This window comes from Balaenoptera acutorostrata, chromosome 9 (assembly GCF_949987535.1).
Source record: "Balaenoptera acutorostrata chromosome 9, mBalAcu1.1, whole genome shotgun sequence".
NCBI lineage: Eukaryota > Metazoa > Chordata > Mammalia > Artiodactyla > Balaenopteridae > Balaenoptera > Balaenoptera acutorostrata.
In genome coordinates, this window is record NC_080072.1 from 54,803,335 (window position 1) to 54,820,043 (window position 16,709).

At 52.4% G+C, this 16,709-nt stretch overlaps 1 protein-coding gene across 7 annotated transcripts in view; it reads right to left on the reverse strand.

The window, feature by feature from the left end:
* ARRB1 (arrestin beta 1) overlaps nt 1-16,709 on the reverse strand; it is a 75,705-nt gene that overhangs the window by 13,608 nt on the left and 45,388 nt on the right. For 2 of the 7 annotated variants that reach the window (XM_057553127.1, XM_057553126.1), the window contains exons 1-7: nt 12,693-12,949; nt 9,680-9,710; nt 7,871-7,931; nt 4,776-4,820; nt 3,829-4,025; nt 2,410-2,469; nt 1,549-1,616 (exon numbers count right to left, since the gene is read on the reverse strand). In XM_057553127.1, coding sequence (XP_057409110.1) covers nt 1,549-1,616; nt 2,410-2,469; nt 3,829-4,025; nt 4,776-4,820; nt 7,871-7,931; nt 9,680-9,710; nt 12,693-12,748 — 518 coding nt within the window. In that variant the 5' untranslated portion in view covers nt 12,749-12,949. Of the gene's footprint in view, nt 1-1,548; nt 1,617-2,409; nt 2,470-3,828; nt 4,026-4,775; nt 4,821-7,870; nt 7,932-9,679; nt 9,711-12,640; nt 12,950-16,709 lie in introns of those variants that run through there. The other 5 variants (XM_057553128.1, XM_007173746.3, XM_057553129.1 and 2 more) reach the window with 4 other exon arrangements.

A 16,709-nucleotide genomic window follows, 5' to 3' on the forward strand; every position in this document is an offset into this window, starting at 1 on the left:
AAAAATATACACAGGGGACAAGGGCCCCATGAAGAAACAGGGCTCAGAGAGGTGATGGAGTTCAGTGAGGAGGTGTGGATTCAGTCAGGGGGAGTAAAGAGGATAAAGACTCAGTGAGAGGATGGAGGCCCAGAGATGGGATGGGGCTCAATGAAGGTGATGGACTCAGGGAGGAAACAAGGACACGAAGATTTGGTGAGGGGATGGGGACTCAGTCAGGCAGTCTCCTGACTGTCAGGTGTGCTAGGTATCCCGGCATCCCTCTTTCTCAGATAAGCCACCTCCATTCCCTGAGCTGGATAGCCAGGGTTAAAGTCCTAGCTCTCCCCATACTAACTATATGACCTTGAGTAAATTAACCTCCGTGCCTCAGTCTCCTCATCTGTAAAATGGTGACAACAGCAGGACCCACTTCTTAGGGTTGCTGTGAGGATCGAATTAGTTCATACATGTCCGTCACTTTGAACTGTGTCTGGTGTCTAATAAGCTCTTGATAAATGATAGTTGCTATATCATTATTAGTAACTCCGGTGTGGACTTAAAATGTCCTATTGGTGGTAGGTTGAGAGTGATGGCTCTCAATGCTGCCCCCTCTTCCCTGCTCTGGTTAGGCCACCTACCACAACCTACAACCCCCTTCCTTTCTCCTGATCTCAGGGCTTAAGAAGAAAAGGGGGACAGAGAAGCAAGGGAGAAGGATCCCATCTCCCCACACACATAAGCTGCCAGGCTGGAGCTGGAGATGTGCAATGCATCCTGTGACCACCAGGTGGCAAACTCAGCCCGCTCCCTAAGAGGCTGCAGCGCCCTCAGGAAGCAGGGTGCATCAGAGCTGGGGGCTGAGGCCAGCCTCGCCAGGAGCCAGAGCAGAGCCCGACCCCAGGAGGGGCAGGTGTGAGCGCGGGGCTGGGCAGCTCACCCCAGAAGTCAGGGCCAGCTATTTCTGGCTGCTAGCTTGGGCTCTCTGTCTGCCCAGGGCTGTGTCTCTCCAGGAAAATGCTTCCCCTCTCTGACATATGGCTGACCTCCTCCCTCTGCCCTGGGTGGGTTCACGTTCTCCCCTTCCCTGCCTTGTTTCGAAGCCTCCATTGACACCCCCCTAACCCGCCGCCACAACCTCCTGTTGATGGCCTCCCAGGAGAACTGGGAGATGGGGGTCCAAGCTGGTGGGAAACATCTTGCTCACTGTTTAAAACAATCTGATTTTCGTTTTTCGTTTTTTTTCCAAAACAAAATTAAAGGACACGCCGTCTGGAGAGGAAGAGATTAGAGGCAGGGAGATAAGGGAAGCGGGTACAGTGGTGCAAAGGGAAAAGCGCTGAGGCCTGAGCCAAGGCAACTGAGCCACCTCCCCCAGGAAGCCCTCACAACCTGCCAGCCTTCCCGAGTGCCCTTTGCAGAGCTCCCAAGGCTGGAACGTGAGGCCCCTCCTCGCACACTTCCAGGCATTGTGACTTCTGTCTTCTTCGGACTTCGGCCCATCCTGTCTCCCTCCCTCTGCCAGCAGGCAGCCCACGCCCAGGCAGGCGGAAGCTGCGCCCTTCTCACCGCTTGTGGATCTTCTCCTCCAGGTTCTCGGCACAGAAGGCTTTCACTTCATAGTCCACTCCGCAGGCCTGTGGGGAAGGGTCACTGACCGCAGAGCCTTGGAGAGGACCGGCTCCCGTGAGCACAGCCTGCCCACCCTCTCATTTAACGAGGCCACTGGATGGGAACACCACGTTCCCACGGCCTGACCCCCATCGTGTGACTCGGAGCCCTGCGCTCAGCCAGCGGCGGGGATGCCTCCCCCATCCGACCTTCCCGCAGAGCTGTTCCCTGACCGGGCTCCGGTCCAGACTCCTGCCTGTCTGGGGGGCTGTCCTCATCACTCAGCGAGGCAGCCGCCCAGAAACAACAACAGGCACCTCAGCAGCCCTGTTTAGAGAGCTCCCCCCGACCTCCGGTGCACAGACCCTGCACTGGGCGTGCCCCTGCAGCGTCTCACTCCACCCTCTCGACCACACGACGAGGCACACCCTACCACCTCCATTTCGCAGATGAGGAAACAGGCTCAGAGATCTGAGGCCTGGGCCACTCATGGTGTCACTCCTCTCTGAGCCTCAGTTTCCCCACCTGTGAAACAGTGATGACTGCACCTCCACACAGGGTTGTGAGGCCGGCTGGTTTTCCAGAGAACATTCTGCAGACAACACCGAGGCCAGCGAGAGTGACCCTGGGCACATAACTGAGTGATCCCATATCTGCTGCCCTGTCTGAAAAGACTGCTTATCTGAGGTGGGATCAGCCTGGCCTAGCAGCAAGGAGGCTTCTACAGGGAGGGTTCCAGCGCCCTCCCAGAGAGAAAGCCAGGGAACTGGAGACACAGTGTCCTGGACCCAGAGAGATGCTCCCTTGGGGGTGACCCACCTTCCCTGTGTCTTCAGGCCCCGGCTGCAACGTCACAGAGCATGGGAGGTTCGGAGGGATCTGTTAAGAGGACGGACAGATCTGTCACATTCACCACTGACCCCTCTGTGTCTCCCACCCCAGGCACCCATACACACATTCATCAGACCAGGGGACCCTGAGGACAGGCCATGTCCCTGCCATCAGACTAGGGAATTCAGGGGACAGACCACGTTTCCCCCATCAGACCATGCCAAGCCACGCCCCATGTTAGACCAGAGGCCCCTTCAGTAAAGCCAAGGATTTCAGTGTTTTCCTTTATCTAAGGGTTTAACCCAGCACAGTCCCCACAGAACAAGAGTTGAAAAGGTCTTTCCATGATGTCCACTGTGGTAGGCAGAATAATGGCCCCCCAAAGATGTCCACATCCTAATCTCCAAAACCTGTGATAATGTTACCTTAAGTGGCAAAAGGAACTTTACAGTGTGATTCAGTTAAGGATCCTGAGATGGGGAGATTATCCTGGATTATCCAGATGGGCCTTATCACAGGGTCCTTAACAGTGAAAGCAGGAAGCAGAAAAGACAGCGTCAGAGTGATGGGATTTGAGAAAGATTGGACCAGCCATTGCTGGCTTTGAAGATGGAGGAGGGGTAGGCTAGGGACCAAAGAGTGTGAGTGGTTTCCAGAAGCAGGAAAAGGCAAGGAAACAGTTTCCCTCCTAGAGCCTCCAGAAAGAATGCAGCCCTGCTGACACTTGATTTTAGCCCCGTGAGACCTGATTTTGATTTCTGACCTCCAGAACTGTAGGATAACACATTCGTGTTTTAATTAGCAGGTTTAATTACTACCAGGTTTGCAATGGTTCGTTATAGCAGCCACAAGAAGCTAATACATCCATAACAGAGAGGATGGCTCTGTATACTCTCCCTTTCTCTGACCCTCACAGAAAGCCAGGGAATTTCACTGAATCACAGAATCAGAGTCTGAGAAACAGTTAATTTGAAAATCCAGAATCTTGGGGTCTTGGAGTGAAAAGATGGCCGAGCAGGGAAATACACTACTTGCCATCCTCGTTTGTGAGCTGGGTTGAAGCAGGGCTAGTGGGCAGCCGGTCTGAGGGAGGAGACAGCCTTGTGGTGACCCAGGGGCCAGAAAGGGCTCCTTCTTTCTCTGCAGCAGCCCCCTCGACCCCCCTTTCTCCCACCAATGACCCGGACTCAGGAGGGTCTGGGGAGTAGCGCAGAGGTAAGGGTGATGCCCCCGGCAGTGGCCAGAGACACTTACCAGGCAACGTAAGTGCCAATGCCCTGGTCCCAGCGTACACTGGGAAACTGGGTGGCATGGAGCTGCTGCCCCAGCTGCCCCCATATGCCTGCCCAGAGGGCTTGCTAGAGAGATGCTTCCGGAATGGGGCCCCAGGGGCTGGCAGTCCCTGACCTCAAAGGTGAAAGGGTAGGCGTGCTCGCCCAGCTTCTTGATGAGGCGCTCCTGCAGCCGAGTCAGGGGCTTCTTGTCCTCAGGGGCTGGCGGGAAGGACTGCACGTTGGCCACAAACAGGTCCTTGCGAAAGGTCAGGCCCAGGACATCCAGGTCCTCCCGGCCGTAGCGGAAGGCGCAGGTCAGTGTCACATAGACTGTGGGAGCAGGGGGCACTAAGGAGGGGCCTGGGAGGGCAGCAAACACGCCCCCCAGAGTGTGAGCCGCAGCCCTGGGACTGGCCCCACTGGAGGCACGGGTCTGTCCCAGAGCTCCTGCGGGGAGGGCTGCGCTGCCCTTGGGATGGTGTGTCAGGTGCCTGGCCCCTGGGAGGAAGCGGGGCTGACTGCTGGATCAGTTCTGTTCTCCTCCACCCCCACTGCAGCCCAGAGCATGTGTGGAGAGGGTCTGACAGGGTTGATAGGGGCTGGGAAGGAACACCGTGGGAAAGAGTAGTGGGAGGGGAAACAAGTGCTGGGTGGTATCCGGAAGGCTCAGAGTCTTGTCCCACTCACCCCCCGCCTCCTGTCCTCCTGCTGACCTTAGACAATCCCTTGACCTCCCCAGGAATCAATCTTCTCTTCTGTACAATGAGACCCTAACTCCTGCTCTGTTTGCATCCCCAGCCTTGCAACAGTCATGATGGATTGATGTAAAAGGGCTCAGGGCATTAAAAGGTTCTCCCAAAATGGGCACGGGCAGGGCCGCCCCAGGCCAGGGGAGGCCAAGGCACCTGCTCTGGCATTGACTGCAGCTGTCGAGGGAAGTACCAGCGGAGAGGGGCAGGGACAGGCTTGTTGCCTCTCTTACTGCTGACGTTCTGCCTGCGAGTCAGGAAGGCCCTCGGCTGGAGGTCATGGAGGAAAAGGAGGCCCCCTGACAGGCTGGGGGTAAGGGCCACAGCTCACCTCTCCTCTCCTTGAGATACTCAGGATCCACCAGGACCACACCATCTGGAGGAAGGACAGAGGGTGAGTAGACTTGACCGCTCCAACTTCTGAGCCCCAAACACCAAGTTAAATTTAAACTCAACCATCTGTCTGTCCAAAGGCATCATGAGCGAAATGGGGAGGCCAGCGCCCGGTGGATGGTACCACCACGTCCCCCCTTACGCACCCACCCAGGCTGGCCTGATAGACCCAGCTCACGACTTTGAGCAGTTTATTTAACTTCTGTTTCTTCATCTGTTAGTCAGAATAATAAGATGGGTCCAAAACCCCAATATCAGGTATACTCTGGAATTCAGAAGTTTTGAATTGTAGAAAGGCCATATGGTCCTTCTTCCACATATTCTCTAATGTCTTCTGCCAGCTCTGGGGCAGCACCCCTTGTCAAACTCATTAGTACCTCTGTAGGGAAACACGAATATTTTCACCAAGAGGCTCACTAAGGTATCAGTGGCCTCCCATCAGTTCAGGTCAGGTTTGCCACTAATTGAATTTTGTGTCAAACTCATGAACAGTTTGGGGCTTGCAGAGCTTTTGGATTTGGGATTAACAGATCCTGTAGTACCTACCTCATAGGGCTCCTGTGAGGACGAAATGAGTCAGTATGTGTAAAGTGTTAGACAGTGCCTGGCACATGTGACACCATGGAGAATGTCCCAAGGCCTGGCCTTGGGAGTACAGAGTCCAGCTGAAGACAAAGGATGTTTTCTCTGCCCAGACCCCAGGAGGCCAGAAAGACCGGCTCAGGGGTCACCCCGTCACCTGCCCTCCCCAATCTAACCCACAGCCCCCCCACCCCACACTGACCCCCAGAGCTGACCCCTCAGAGGCCACATTAGAAAGTGAGTGCCCGGAGGGCTCCTGGTCCTCTCCCGGTGCTGGGCAGGTCCAAGGGACAGCTGGTCAGGGGGTGCCCACCCCGTGCCCAGAGCCTGACGTGCATCTTCCCTCCTTTTACCGTGGGGTTTCCTCTGGGCCTCGGCACCAGGGGCTGAGTGGAAATTCAATGCAGAGGGCATCCCAGCAAGGGCACTCCCTGAACCAGGGGTGCCAGGGAATGCTCCCTGAGGGAGGCGGAGCAGGAGCCAGGTCTTAAGGGCAAGTAAAGGTCATCATTTAGGTGACCAAGGGACAGCCCAAGGTGGGCAGTGGGAAGAGCATGGCTCTGAGGCTTGGGAGAGCAGATCCCGGAGGCGTAGGAGGAAGGAGGGCCGAGCTTGACCTTAAACGTCCCGTCTGTGAGGTCAGGGGGCTCGGACTTGCCCCTGAGTTTGCAGGGTAACCAGGGATATAGTTAAACATCGGGAAGACATAATCAGCTCAACATTGTGAGGGAACAAGATTTTCTCACTGTGGGTCATTTGAGCAACTCTGGACGATGCCCCAGCACTCTCTGGGATCTGCAGGGCCCAGCACAGGGCCTGGCATGAAGCAGGTGCTCTAGGAACACTTGTCCAACAGTTCTCAGGGTGCCTGTGTGTGTTAGGGGAGCCAGATCCCTCCTGCCCCTCTCCCCAGTCCCCGTGACCCCGCTGCTATCCTTAAAGGCCAAGGGGTGTGAACAGCCCTGGCCTCAGACAGCCCGTAGGAAACTTTGCCTTGGAGCAGGCCACAGGCGAACACAGGGATGCTTGCTCCCTGCCTCCAAGTTCAGGGAGGAGATGGAAATGGCAGAGGGGGCAGTGAGCTTCAGAGGACACCAGACAGGGCTGGGGAGAAGAAGTGGGGTGGGATCGTGGTGCTCCAGGCCAGGAAGGGAGGGGCCTGGAGTAGAGCTGGACTCTGCAGCCCACAGCCTGCTCAGGGACCCCAGGGACTCCCCAGGTGTCCTTCCCTAACGTCGCAAAGGCCTTCCTCTCAGCGAGCTGAAACCTGCCACTCTGCTCTCTCTGCTCCCACCTGGGCTCTGGAACCACAAGTCACTCCTGCCCTCTTGGCCCCAGCAAAGCCCGCAGGGATGTGATGACAGGCCACGTTCTCTGTGAATTTTTCCCCAAGCAACACATCCTGCTTTCTTCACCTGGACTTGGCCTCATGCAGTTTCCAGGGCCCATCCTCCCAACCTGTCACCTTCTTTGGCCTCACTCGGGTTTGTTCATGTCCCTCTTTAATCATTTAACCTCTCTGGGCCTCACTGTGCACATTTGTAAAATAGGGGTCATCCTGGGCCTTCCTCCCTCAAACAGCTGTGGGAAGAGGCAATGAGATTGAGGTTCCTTAAGGAGAGCTTTGGTTCTTAGAATCCCAACTGGGGGTGATTCTGCCCCACAAGGGGATATTCGCAAGGTCTAACAACATTTTTGATTGTCATACTGGGATGGGGGGACTGCTGGTGTCTAAAGGGTAGAGGCCAGGAAGGCTGATAAGCATCCTTCAGCAGAGAGGATGGCCCCCACCAGCAAAGAATTATCCAATCCAAAATGTCAGGAGTGCTGAGGTTGAGAAACCCTGAACAAGAAAAAGTCCTTGGAAGGTGCCTTCAGCCACAGCCCAACCTCTGGTAAGAACCCCATGTCAGCGAGGACAGCCTCCATTTCACAAGCCCCTAGGTTTTCCTTCCACCTCCCACCCTTTGCCATTAGGAGGGAGCAGAACAAAGGTTCTGCGAAGCCAGACTGCCTGGGTTTGAATCCAGGCTCCTCGATCTACTAGCTCTGTGACCTGGAGGAAGTCACGTAACCTCCCGGTGCCCTGTTCTCCTCGGTAAAGCAGGGATGGTAATAACAGTAGTTACCCTCAGTGTTGGGTGCATAAGGCGGCTCACGATAAGTGGTGGCTGTTGTCATCCTCCTCCTCCTCCTCCTCCTCATCAGGACACCTGCCCTGCTTCTTATCTCCATCCTTCCCACAATTTCCTCTCACAGGCCCCTCAGTAGAAGAGGAAAGTAGCTGCTTGGTAAGCGTCTGCTAACTGAACGCACATCCTGTTCTTGGTACCAGGCCCCTCTGGAGACCTGAAGGCTATTCCTGGGCAGCTTCAACACGCTCTTCTCTGGAAGGAGCCAGGCCAGCCCTGCTTCCCCCCTCCCCTCCCTCTCTGGCCTCCAGGGACTCACCCACGGGGTCCACGAGGTCGATGTGGTCCACAAAGTCCCGCTTTCCCAGATAGACGGTGAGCTGGGGAGGAGAGGCACAGAGGGTGTTAGCAGCTGTGGGCCCCCGCCCTGGAGGAAACCCTGGGAGCTGCCCCTGAAACCCCTGGACCCAACCCTAGCCCTCATCAAACTCCTAACTGGACTTGGACCTGAGCCCCAGTCTTAATACTAACAAGCCCTTGTATAATTTTTAAAGCACCCGTTCATCCCAAAACCCTGTGAAGAAGTTGTTATTGTTCCCATTTTGCAGATGAGGACACTGAGGCCTGCAGGGATCTTCATGCCAAGCACCACTGAGGGTGGAGTGGCAGCAGCAAAGGAGTCTGCTGAGAGGGGGTGCTGGGCGCATCTCTGAGAGGACGGGGGGACCCAGAGCAGGGCCGGCGGCGCCGAGAGGGCGCTCTGAACACCGAGCTCTGTGCCCTCCACCTGCTCCCGGCCTCTGTGCAGCCTGCAGAGATCCTCTTGAAGGAGGACTTGTTTTCCGAGGCACTGAGTGCCCCACTCGGTAACCAGTCTTCAGGGAAGAACCAACCCCAGAGCTAGAATCCAGAGTGTCATCCTGGCTGCTTCCTACTCCTCCACAACCCCTAAATCCTGACGAGTCCCCCTCCATCAGATCTCTCCATCCTCACAGCCACCCTTGGCTGGACTACACACCAGCCCCTCGATGGTCTGCTGCCTGGAGCCTCCCATTCTTCGGACCTTTCTCCCCTCCTTAGCCACACTGGTCATCTTAAAATGCAAATCTAACCATGGTAGTCTGGTCTGAAAACCCTCTAATGGTTCCTCAGTGCCCAGAGGTAAAATGACAAATGAGTTTCATTCCAAATGCCAACTCTGATTGATTGGTAGGGGCTGCCTGGGGCCCTGGGTTGAGAAGAATCCAAGATGGAATATGGGCTCAGCAGGAAAGGGTGAACAGTGATTGGTGATGTCTGCTGTGGGTTCAGAAGGGAGACATGGGTGCACGTCTGCCAGCCCAGGCCAGGAGTCCAAGCTCCTAAGCCCGGCCACTTCCCCCTCTCAGCTCCCGCTCCCTCTGCCTCCCTCTTGGCACCCAGACTCCCTACAACTTATGTTCACGCCTTGCATGCCCTTTTCCACCCTGCGTTGCCTGGGAATGCATCTTTCCTCACGGAAGCCATCCCTGACCACCCAGGCTGGGTCTGCAGCTATACTTGCCACTTTATATTGAAATTACCAGTTTCTGTGTCTACCTCCTGCATCTGGCTGTGAGGGGCATGGGCGGTGCCTTATTTATCTCAGTACACCCTACCCCGATTCCCACTGGCTCAGCCTATACCTGACATAGAGTGATGTCAGTAATTTGTGCTGAACTGAGAGGAAAGCAGGATGGAGCCTGGGGCCGTATTAAGAAAGAGAACAGGGCAGGCACTGGGAGCTGCCCCGGATAACAGGGTTCAGTAGAGAGGCTCCAGGGGCTGCTCATGCCGGAGGACTCAGCTCTCCTGAGGCCCTTGGCACTTGCTCTAATTATTGCACTCACAGTGCAGCCTCTCCGTCATAGGCCGTGCCTCCCCACACTCGGGCAGGGGCTCCCTAAAGTCCAGGAGAGTTGTACTGCCCCCCTGAGACAGAAAGTTTGCTGACAGGGCCCCTCTCCTTGCAGTCGAGAGCTCCTAAGGACAGGGCTGTGTCTCTCCCTCAGACAGGGTGTGCAGGTCCTTCGCGGCAGTAAAGATGCCCGAAGAGAGGATGAGAGTTTGAGGACAGAGAGGAGCCGGGGTGCGGCTGCTACAGACTCACCTTTCCATTGGGGCTCGCCTTCTTGAACACCCTGGGGAGAGAAAGAGCGGGAAGGCCAGGTTAGCATATCCCGCCCAGGGGTAGGCTCCTGCAGGCCATCCCTCGGCAGGACCAGACAAGGGGCCTGGAGTGACTTGCAGGCACCATCCAAGCGCTGGGAGCCGGAACAGTGCCTGGCATGATCAGATCTCACTCTCTTCCACTGCCACCCCCACCTGAGACGCCATGCTTGCCTTTATAGCTCCCCTGGGCTCCCTTGACAGCCCCCTCGGTCTGTTCCTCACCCAGCAGGCGGAGGGAGTCTTCCAAGATAGGTCAGACCTTGCCACTCATTTGCTCAAAGTCCTCCCAGCTCACGCAGAGGCACGGCCTTGTGTGTGTGGTTTGCCCTCCCCCTTCACCTCCCAGCTTCACCTCCCCCTACTCTCCCCCATCCTCCAGCCGCAAGCCTGCTTGCCTTTCCTCCAACACACCAGGGTGGTCCCTGCCTCAACAGTCCCTTCCCTGGGACGTTCTCCCCGCACAGATCCGCTTGCCCAGCCCCGCGCTTTATACGATGAAGCTTCACCCTGTGCCTACCCAGCGTTCCCAGTCCTCTCACTGTACTCTCCCTTTTTCCACAGCACTCACCACTTCCTAACCCACTACATAACTGACTCTCGGATTACATTTATGCCTGTCTACTCTGCTAACGTCATCTCCACGAGGGCAGGGATCTTTGTCTCTCTCGTCCACTTATGCGTCCCAAGCACCTAGGCCGACACATCTAGCAGGTGTTTAACAAATCTGTGTTAATGAATGGTAGGCAGCCAGCACTTAATAAATATTAGTTGAGAGGGTGAATGAATGAATAAGTGAAGGAATCAACTGAGGAACTGAGGCCAGGAAGGGAGGGGATGTGTCCATGGCCACACAGCAGAGCACGGATAGGGGGTCAGGCAGAGGCATGGTCCCTGACTCCCGTAAGATGCTCCCTCTGCCTTCCAGAGCACACCCTGGTCCCCAGCAGCTCCTCCTGCTGTCTCCCTGCAGCTGGTCTGGGAGCCTGAGGCCCCTCACCTATCCCCCATCATCCAGCCCCAGAACTGCTCAGAGCAATGTTGGGAGGGAGAGAAGAAAGGTAGAGACGGAGACCCAGAGGCAGAGAAGGTATTGGAGGAGGGAGGGTAGGGAGGGAGGGAGAGGAGAGGGATGCTGGCCCTGGAGATGTGACAATAAAGCATGGAATGAGAGATGATAAAACAAACAAACAAGAGAGGGAGAGAGAGACAGTCACAAACAGAGAGAGATGGAGCAGACACAGAGCAACAGAGCAGACCTGCATGCGCTGAGAGCGATACAGGCAGCCCAAATCCTGGAGGGGCAGGAGGTCCAGCAGGCATCCAGGGCAAAGCGGGGTGAGGCCCACAGTGTCCCAGCGACAGCAGGTCCTCCCAGGAGGGGAGTGGGGTGGTGGCTCTGTGCTGCCTCTGTAGTAGCCCCCATCACTCCCACCCCTTACTTTTGGGGCCCAAGGGACCACTGATGGGTCTGAGCTTAGCTGGCAAATAATAGCCTAGCACATCCCTCCCCCACCTCCCCTAGGAGTTCTGGGTTTTTCTCCTCCTCATAAATATTTATCAGTGTTTAGAGTGTGAAGATGCCACAGTCAGCTGGGGTATAATAATTGCTAAAGTGAGAAAAAAATGCAGATCACACAATTTGAACTAGCAGCTCCCAAGCTAAGGCTGGACCTGCAGAGGAGACCAGAGAAGTGACAGGCCACAGAGATCCCAGCTGCTTCCAGAAACCTCAGTCCATCCCTCAGGAGCCCCGGGTCTGATGGAAAGGAGAGGCCACAAATGCCTGAGGCCATTCCAGTGACCCCTGAGAGGGACTAGTGGCACCCTGGCCACAGGAAGCTGGTGCGGGGGGCCAACTGGGAATAGTGATAGTCAGAGAGAGAGGGAGGGAGGGAAGGAAGTAAGAAGCAGCTAACATTTTTAAAAAGTAGGAACTAGCATTTGTTGAGTGCCCAAATAATTATTTCTCATAACAGCACCATGAAATGAGCATTATAATCCTCATTTTACAGATAATGAACTCGAGGTTCAAAGAGATGTAGTAATGTTCCCAGAAACATACAGCAAGCAAGGGGCTAATAAGTCAGAATTCAGACCCAGTTCTGTCCGTCTGCCTCCAGAGGCTGGTTATTTTCTGTCCAACCCTGCTGCTTTCCTAAAGCAGGTGTTTTTATCAACGTCAGGAATAACAGAAAAGAGGGGAAATGAGGACAGGAGTTGGGGGAAGAAATGAAAGGGTGAGGAAGAAGCGAGAAGGAGAGTAAGCGTGACGAGGGGCAGGAAGCACGGCCAGCCCAGCAGTGGGAGATGGCCCGCTGCTAACTCAACCAGCCGCCGGGCCACCTCCTCAGGAAGCTGGACGCTGATGGCTTCCTCAGACAACAACAACAGCTGCCGGCGCCCTCCAGGCTTGTACGCCCTCAGCATGTCTCAGTATTTTTCCCAGAACACTGTTGTTGATCCTTCCACAATCCCATTTCAGAGATGAGAAAACTGAGGCTCAAAGAGGTGAATTATGGCTGCCTGTCTCCAGAGTCCATGTCCTTTCCACTCTGTCCCACAGCCAAACGGTCCTTGAAACAACTCCACTGGCTTCCCTACCACAATGCTGTCAGAAAAAAGGCCCCTGTAGGGGCGCTTCCAGTTCACCGGGACCCCCACCTGTGCAGGACCTCAGAGATGGCTTCTGCCTGTCCACTTTGAAGAGCAAGCACAAACACACAAAACTGAGGTAAAAGCCAAACTTCCAGACTGTGGGATGGCTGGGTTTAGTTCATCCCCAAGTCCCGTTTGTACCCCATAAGCCTGATCCTCAGAGCCAAAGCTGGGTCCCATGCAAGAAATACCGGTGGTGTTCTAGCTGATTAAGACTCTCTGGAGATAAGGAACAGAAACCCACCTAGCAGAGCTCAAGAAAAGGAAAGGGTATGATAAGGAGGCAAAAATCTCACGGGAAGGATATGCAGGCAGGACGCACGGGGGCTGGAGCCAGGAACAGGGAAGCCATCAGCCTCTCAGGCGGCTGCTCTCTCTCTCCACCTCTCTCTCTGGGGCTGCATGTTCTCCCGGCTGCACTGCTCTCTGTGCGGCTGCTACATTGTCTCTGTGGACCAACTCTCTGCTTACTCAGGGCTTTTCTGCCCCTCCATCATTTTGGCTTGCATGTGGCTCTCACTCCGACCCTATTTCTACTCTGCCTCTGCTCAGCTTCCCACGGTTAACTGGCTGAATGGCCCAATTCCAAATCCCCAGGAGAGGAATTTCATTGGTCAGTTTTGGTCAGGTGTCCAATGCCTGGGCCAATCAGCTAGGCTTAGGGTGTGTCATGTGGTCCATCAGGCATGGGCAGAGGAGGGTCTGTAGAGCAGTGTTTTTCAACCCAGGGGTCACAACCCATTAGTTGACAATGAAATCAACTTACAGAGTTGCCACCAGCACTTTGTTGTTGTTGTTTTTTAATGGAATAGAATGAAAGATACAAGCATCAGGTGCAGATGGCAAAGGTATAGTAGATACTACTATATTTACCAATATTCTGTTGCCCTCTAAGTCTGGGCATATGGGTGGATCAAATTTCTCCAGTCCTATGAAGTTAGTCGTGCTCATGCAGCTTGCTCTGGCCAAGGAAACATGAGTAGAAGTGCCATATGTCACTTCCGGGCAGAAGCATTTAAGGGCTGGTGCATGATTCCCCATGCTGTTTATATTAGTCTTCTATGGAGGCTATAACAAAGGGTCACAAACGTAGTGGCTTAAAACAACATAAATGTATTATCTGGCAGTTCTGTAGTTCAGAAGTTCAAAATGTACCTCACTAGGTTAAAATCAAGATGTTAGCAGGGCTGCGTTCCTTTCCAGAGGCTCTAGGGGTAAATCTGTTTCCTTGCCCTTTCTACCCACATTCCATGTCTCAAGGCCTCTTCCTCGATCTTCAAAGCCAGCAACAGCAGGTTGGGTTCTTATCACATTGCATTGCTCTGACCTCCTCTTCTGCCTCCCTCTTCCACTTTTAAAGACCTTTATGAATACATGTAGCTCCCTATTTTAAGATGAACTGATTTTAGGAAACTTAATTCCATCTGCAACTATAATTCCCCTTTGCCATGTGATATAACATATTCAAAGGTTCCAAGGATTAAGACGTAGACATTGTTGGGGGGGCCATTCCTCTGCCTACCACACCCTCTTTCCTCTATCACTGAAACCACCAATGATCTGGATGGGAAAGCCTTCAGAGACCGAAATCCCAGGGCTCTCCTGCTAGATGATAGACATGTAGCATGACAGAGAAAGAAAGCTCTTGAGCCACTGAGATTTGGGGGTTGTTTGTAACTGCAGCAGACCAGCTTCTCCTGGCTAATAGGAAAAGTAAATATTATTTAGGAAAATTTCATTTCAGATGAACTGAGTTACAATGCAAAATGAATATCATGCTGCAAATTTTTAACTGTTTCAAGTCCACTGTTCTAGAGAACATGCCTAAAACAAACATGCTGTATCAGTGTCTGTGCAGCCTGTTGGATCCTATTTTCTGATTCTGCTGCTTTTCTGTGTGCCACCATTCCTCCCAATGTCCCTTTGTGCCTATAGGGAGAGGCCTATATCATGAGGGACCCAGAACAAAGTACCTTCCTAGATAGATTATCCAACAACCAAGAGTTTATAATTTTGTATAGTACAGCCAAACAATGGAATAATACTATATAGCATTGAAATTATGTTTGCATCTTTCATAACACAGGGAAATGCCTATGATAGAATATTAAGCAGAATAAATCAGGAATCAAAACAGTATGTTTGGCATAAGCTCAACTTTATACTCAATAAATACCCAAAAGAAAGAAGGAGAAGACAAGGTTGTTAATATGGCAATACTCCTCAAACTGATCTATGAATTCAATGCAATCCCTATCAAAAACCCCAGCTGGATTTTTTGCATTAATTGACAGGCTGATCATAAAATTCATATGGAAGTGTAATAGCCAAAACAATCTTGAAAAAAAAAAAGAACAAAGTTGGAGGACTCAGACTTCCCAAATTCAAAACTTACTCCAAAGCTACAGTAATCAAGAATGTGTGATCCTGGCATAAAGATAGACATAGAGATCAATGGAACAAAATTGAGAGTCCAGAAATAAACCCATATATTTACGGTCAATTGATTTTTAACAAGGGAACCAAGACAAGTCTTTGGAAATAGTCTTTTCAGCAAATGAATCTTGGACAACTGGATATCCATATGCAAAAGAATGAAGTCAGAGCTATATGGATAGCTCACACCATATACAAAAATTAACTCAAAATGTACCGAAGATCTAAATGTAAGAGCTACAACTATAAAACTCTTAGAAGAAAACATAAGTGTGAATCTACATGACCTTGGATAAGGCAATGGTTTCTTAGATATGACACCAAAAGCACAGGCAACTAAAGGAAAAAGTAGATAAATTGCACTTTATCAAAATTAAAAACTTTGGAGCTTCAAAAGTCACTATCGGGCTTCCCTGGTGGCGCAGTGGTTGAGAATCTGCCTGCTAATGCAGGGGACACGGGTTCGAGCCCTGGTCTGGGAAGATCCCACATGCCACGGAGCAGCTGGGCCCGTGAGCCACAATTACTGAGCCTGCGCGTCTGGAGCCTGTGCTCCCCAACAAGAGAGGCCGCGATAGTGAGAGGCCCGCGCACCGCGATGAAGAGTGGCCCCCGCTTGCCACAATTAGAGAAAGCCCTCGCACAGAAACGAAGACCCAACAGAGCCAAAAATAAATAAATAAATAAATAAATAAATAAATAAAAAGTCACTATCAAGAAAGTAAAAAGACAATCCACAAAATGGAGCAAATATTTTCAAATCATGTATCTAATAAGAGCCTAGTATCCAGGATATATAAAGATCCTATTACGATTCAACAACAAACAGGCAAATAACTCAATTAAAAACAAGCAATGAATTTGAATAGCCATTTCTTCAAAGAAGATATACAAGTGGCCAATAAACACATGAAAAGATCACTAGTCATGGGGGAAATGCAAATTAAAGCCACAATGAGGGGAATTCCCTGGCTGTCCAGTGGTTTAGGACTCTGCTTTCACTGCCAAGGGCCTGGGTTCAATCCCTGGTCTGGGAACTAAGATCCCACAAGCCGATTGGTGTGGCAGGGCAGGGGGAGCCACAGTGAGATATTTCACACCCACTAGGATAGCTCAGCGAAAAAGAAGGACAGGGACTTCCCTGGTGGCGCAGTGGTTAAGAATCTGCCTGCCAATGCAGGGGACACGGGTTCAAGCCCTCATCCAGGAAGATCCCACATGCCGCTGAGCAAATAAGCCCGTGCGCCACAACTACTGCGCGAGCCCGCGAGCCACAACTAGAGCCCATGTACCACAACTACTGAAGCCCGTGCTCCGCAACAAGAGAAGCCACCGCAATGAGAAGCCTGCGCGCCACAATGAAGAGTAGCCCCCATTGGCCGCAACTAGAGAAAGCCCGTGCGCAGCAACGAAGATCCCACGCAGCCAAAAATAAACAAATAAGTAAATAAAATTAAAAAAGAAAAAGAAGAACAATAACAAGTGTTATCAAGGATGTGGAGAAACAGGAACCCTCATACATTGCTGGTGGTAATGTAAAGCAGTGCAGTCACTTTGGCAAACAGTCTGGCAGTCCCTCTAAACATCAAACATAGAGTTAACATATGACCCAGCAATTCCATTCCTAGGTAGATACCCAAGAGAACTGAAAACGATGTCCACACAAAAACTTGTACATAAATGTTCATAGTGGCATTATTCATAACAGTCACAAAAAGTGAAAAAAAAGTCCATCAGTTGATGAATGTATTTTTTTAAATGTGGCATATACATTCAATGTAATATTATTCAACCATAAAATGGGATGAAGCACTGATTCATGCTACAACATGGATGAACCTTGAAAGTATTATATTAAGTGAAAGACGCCGGACACA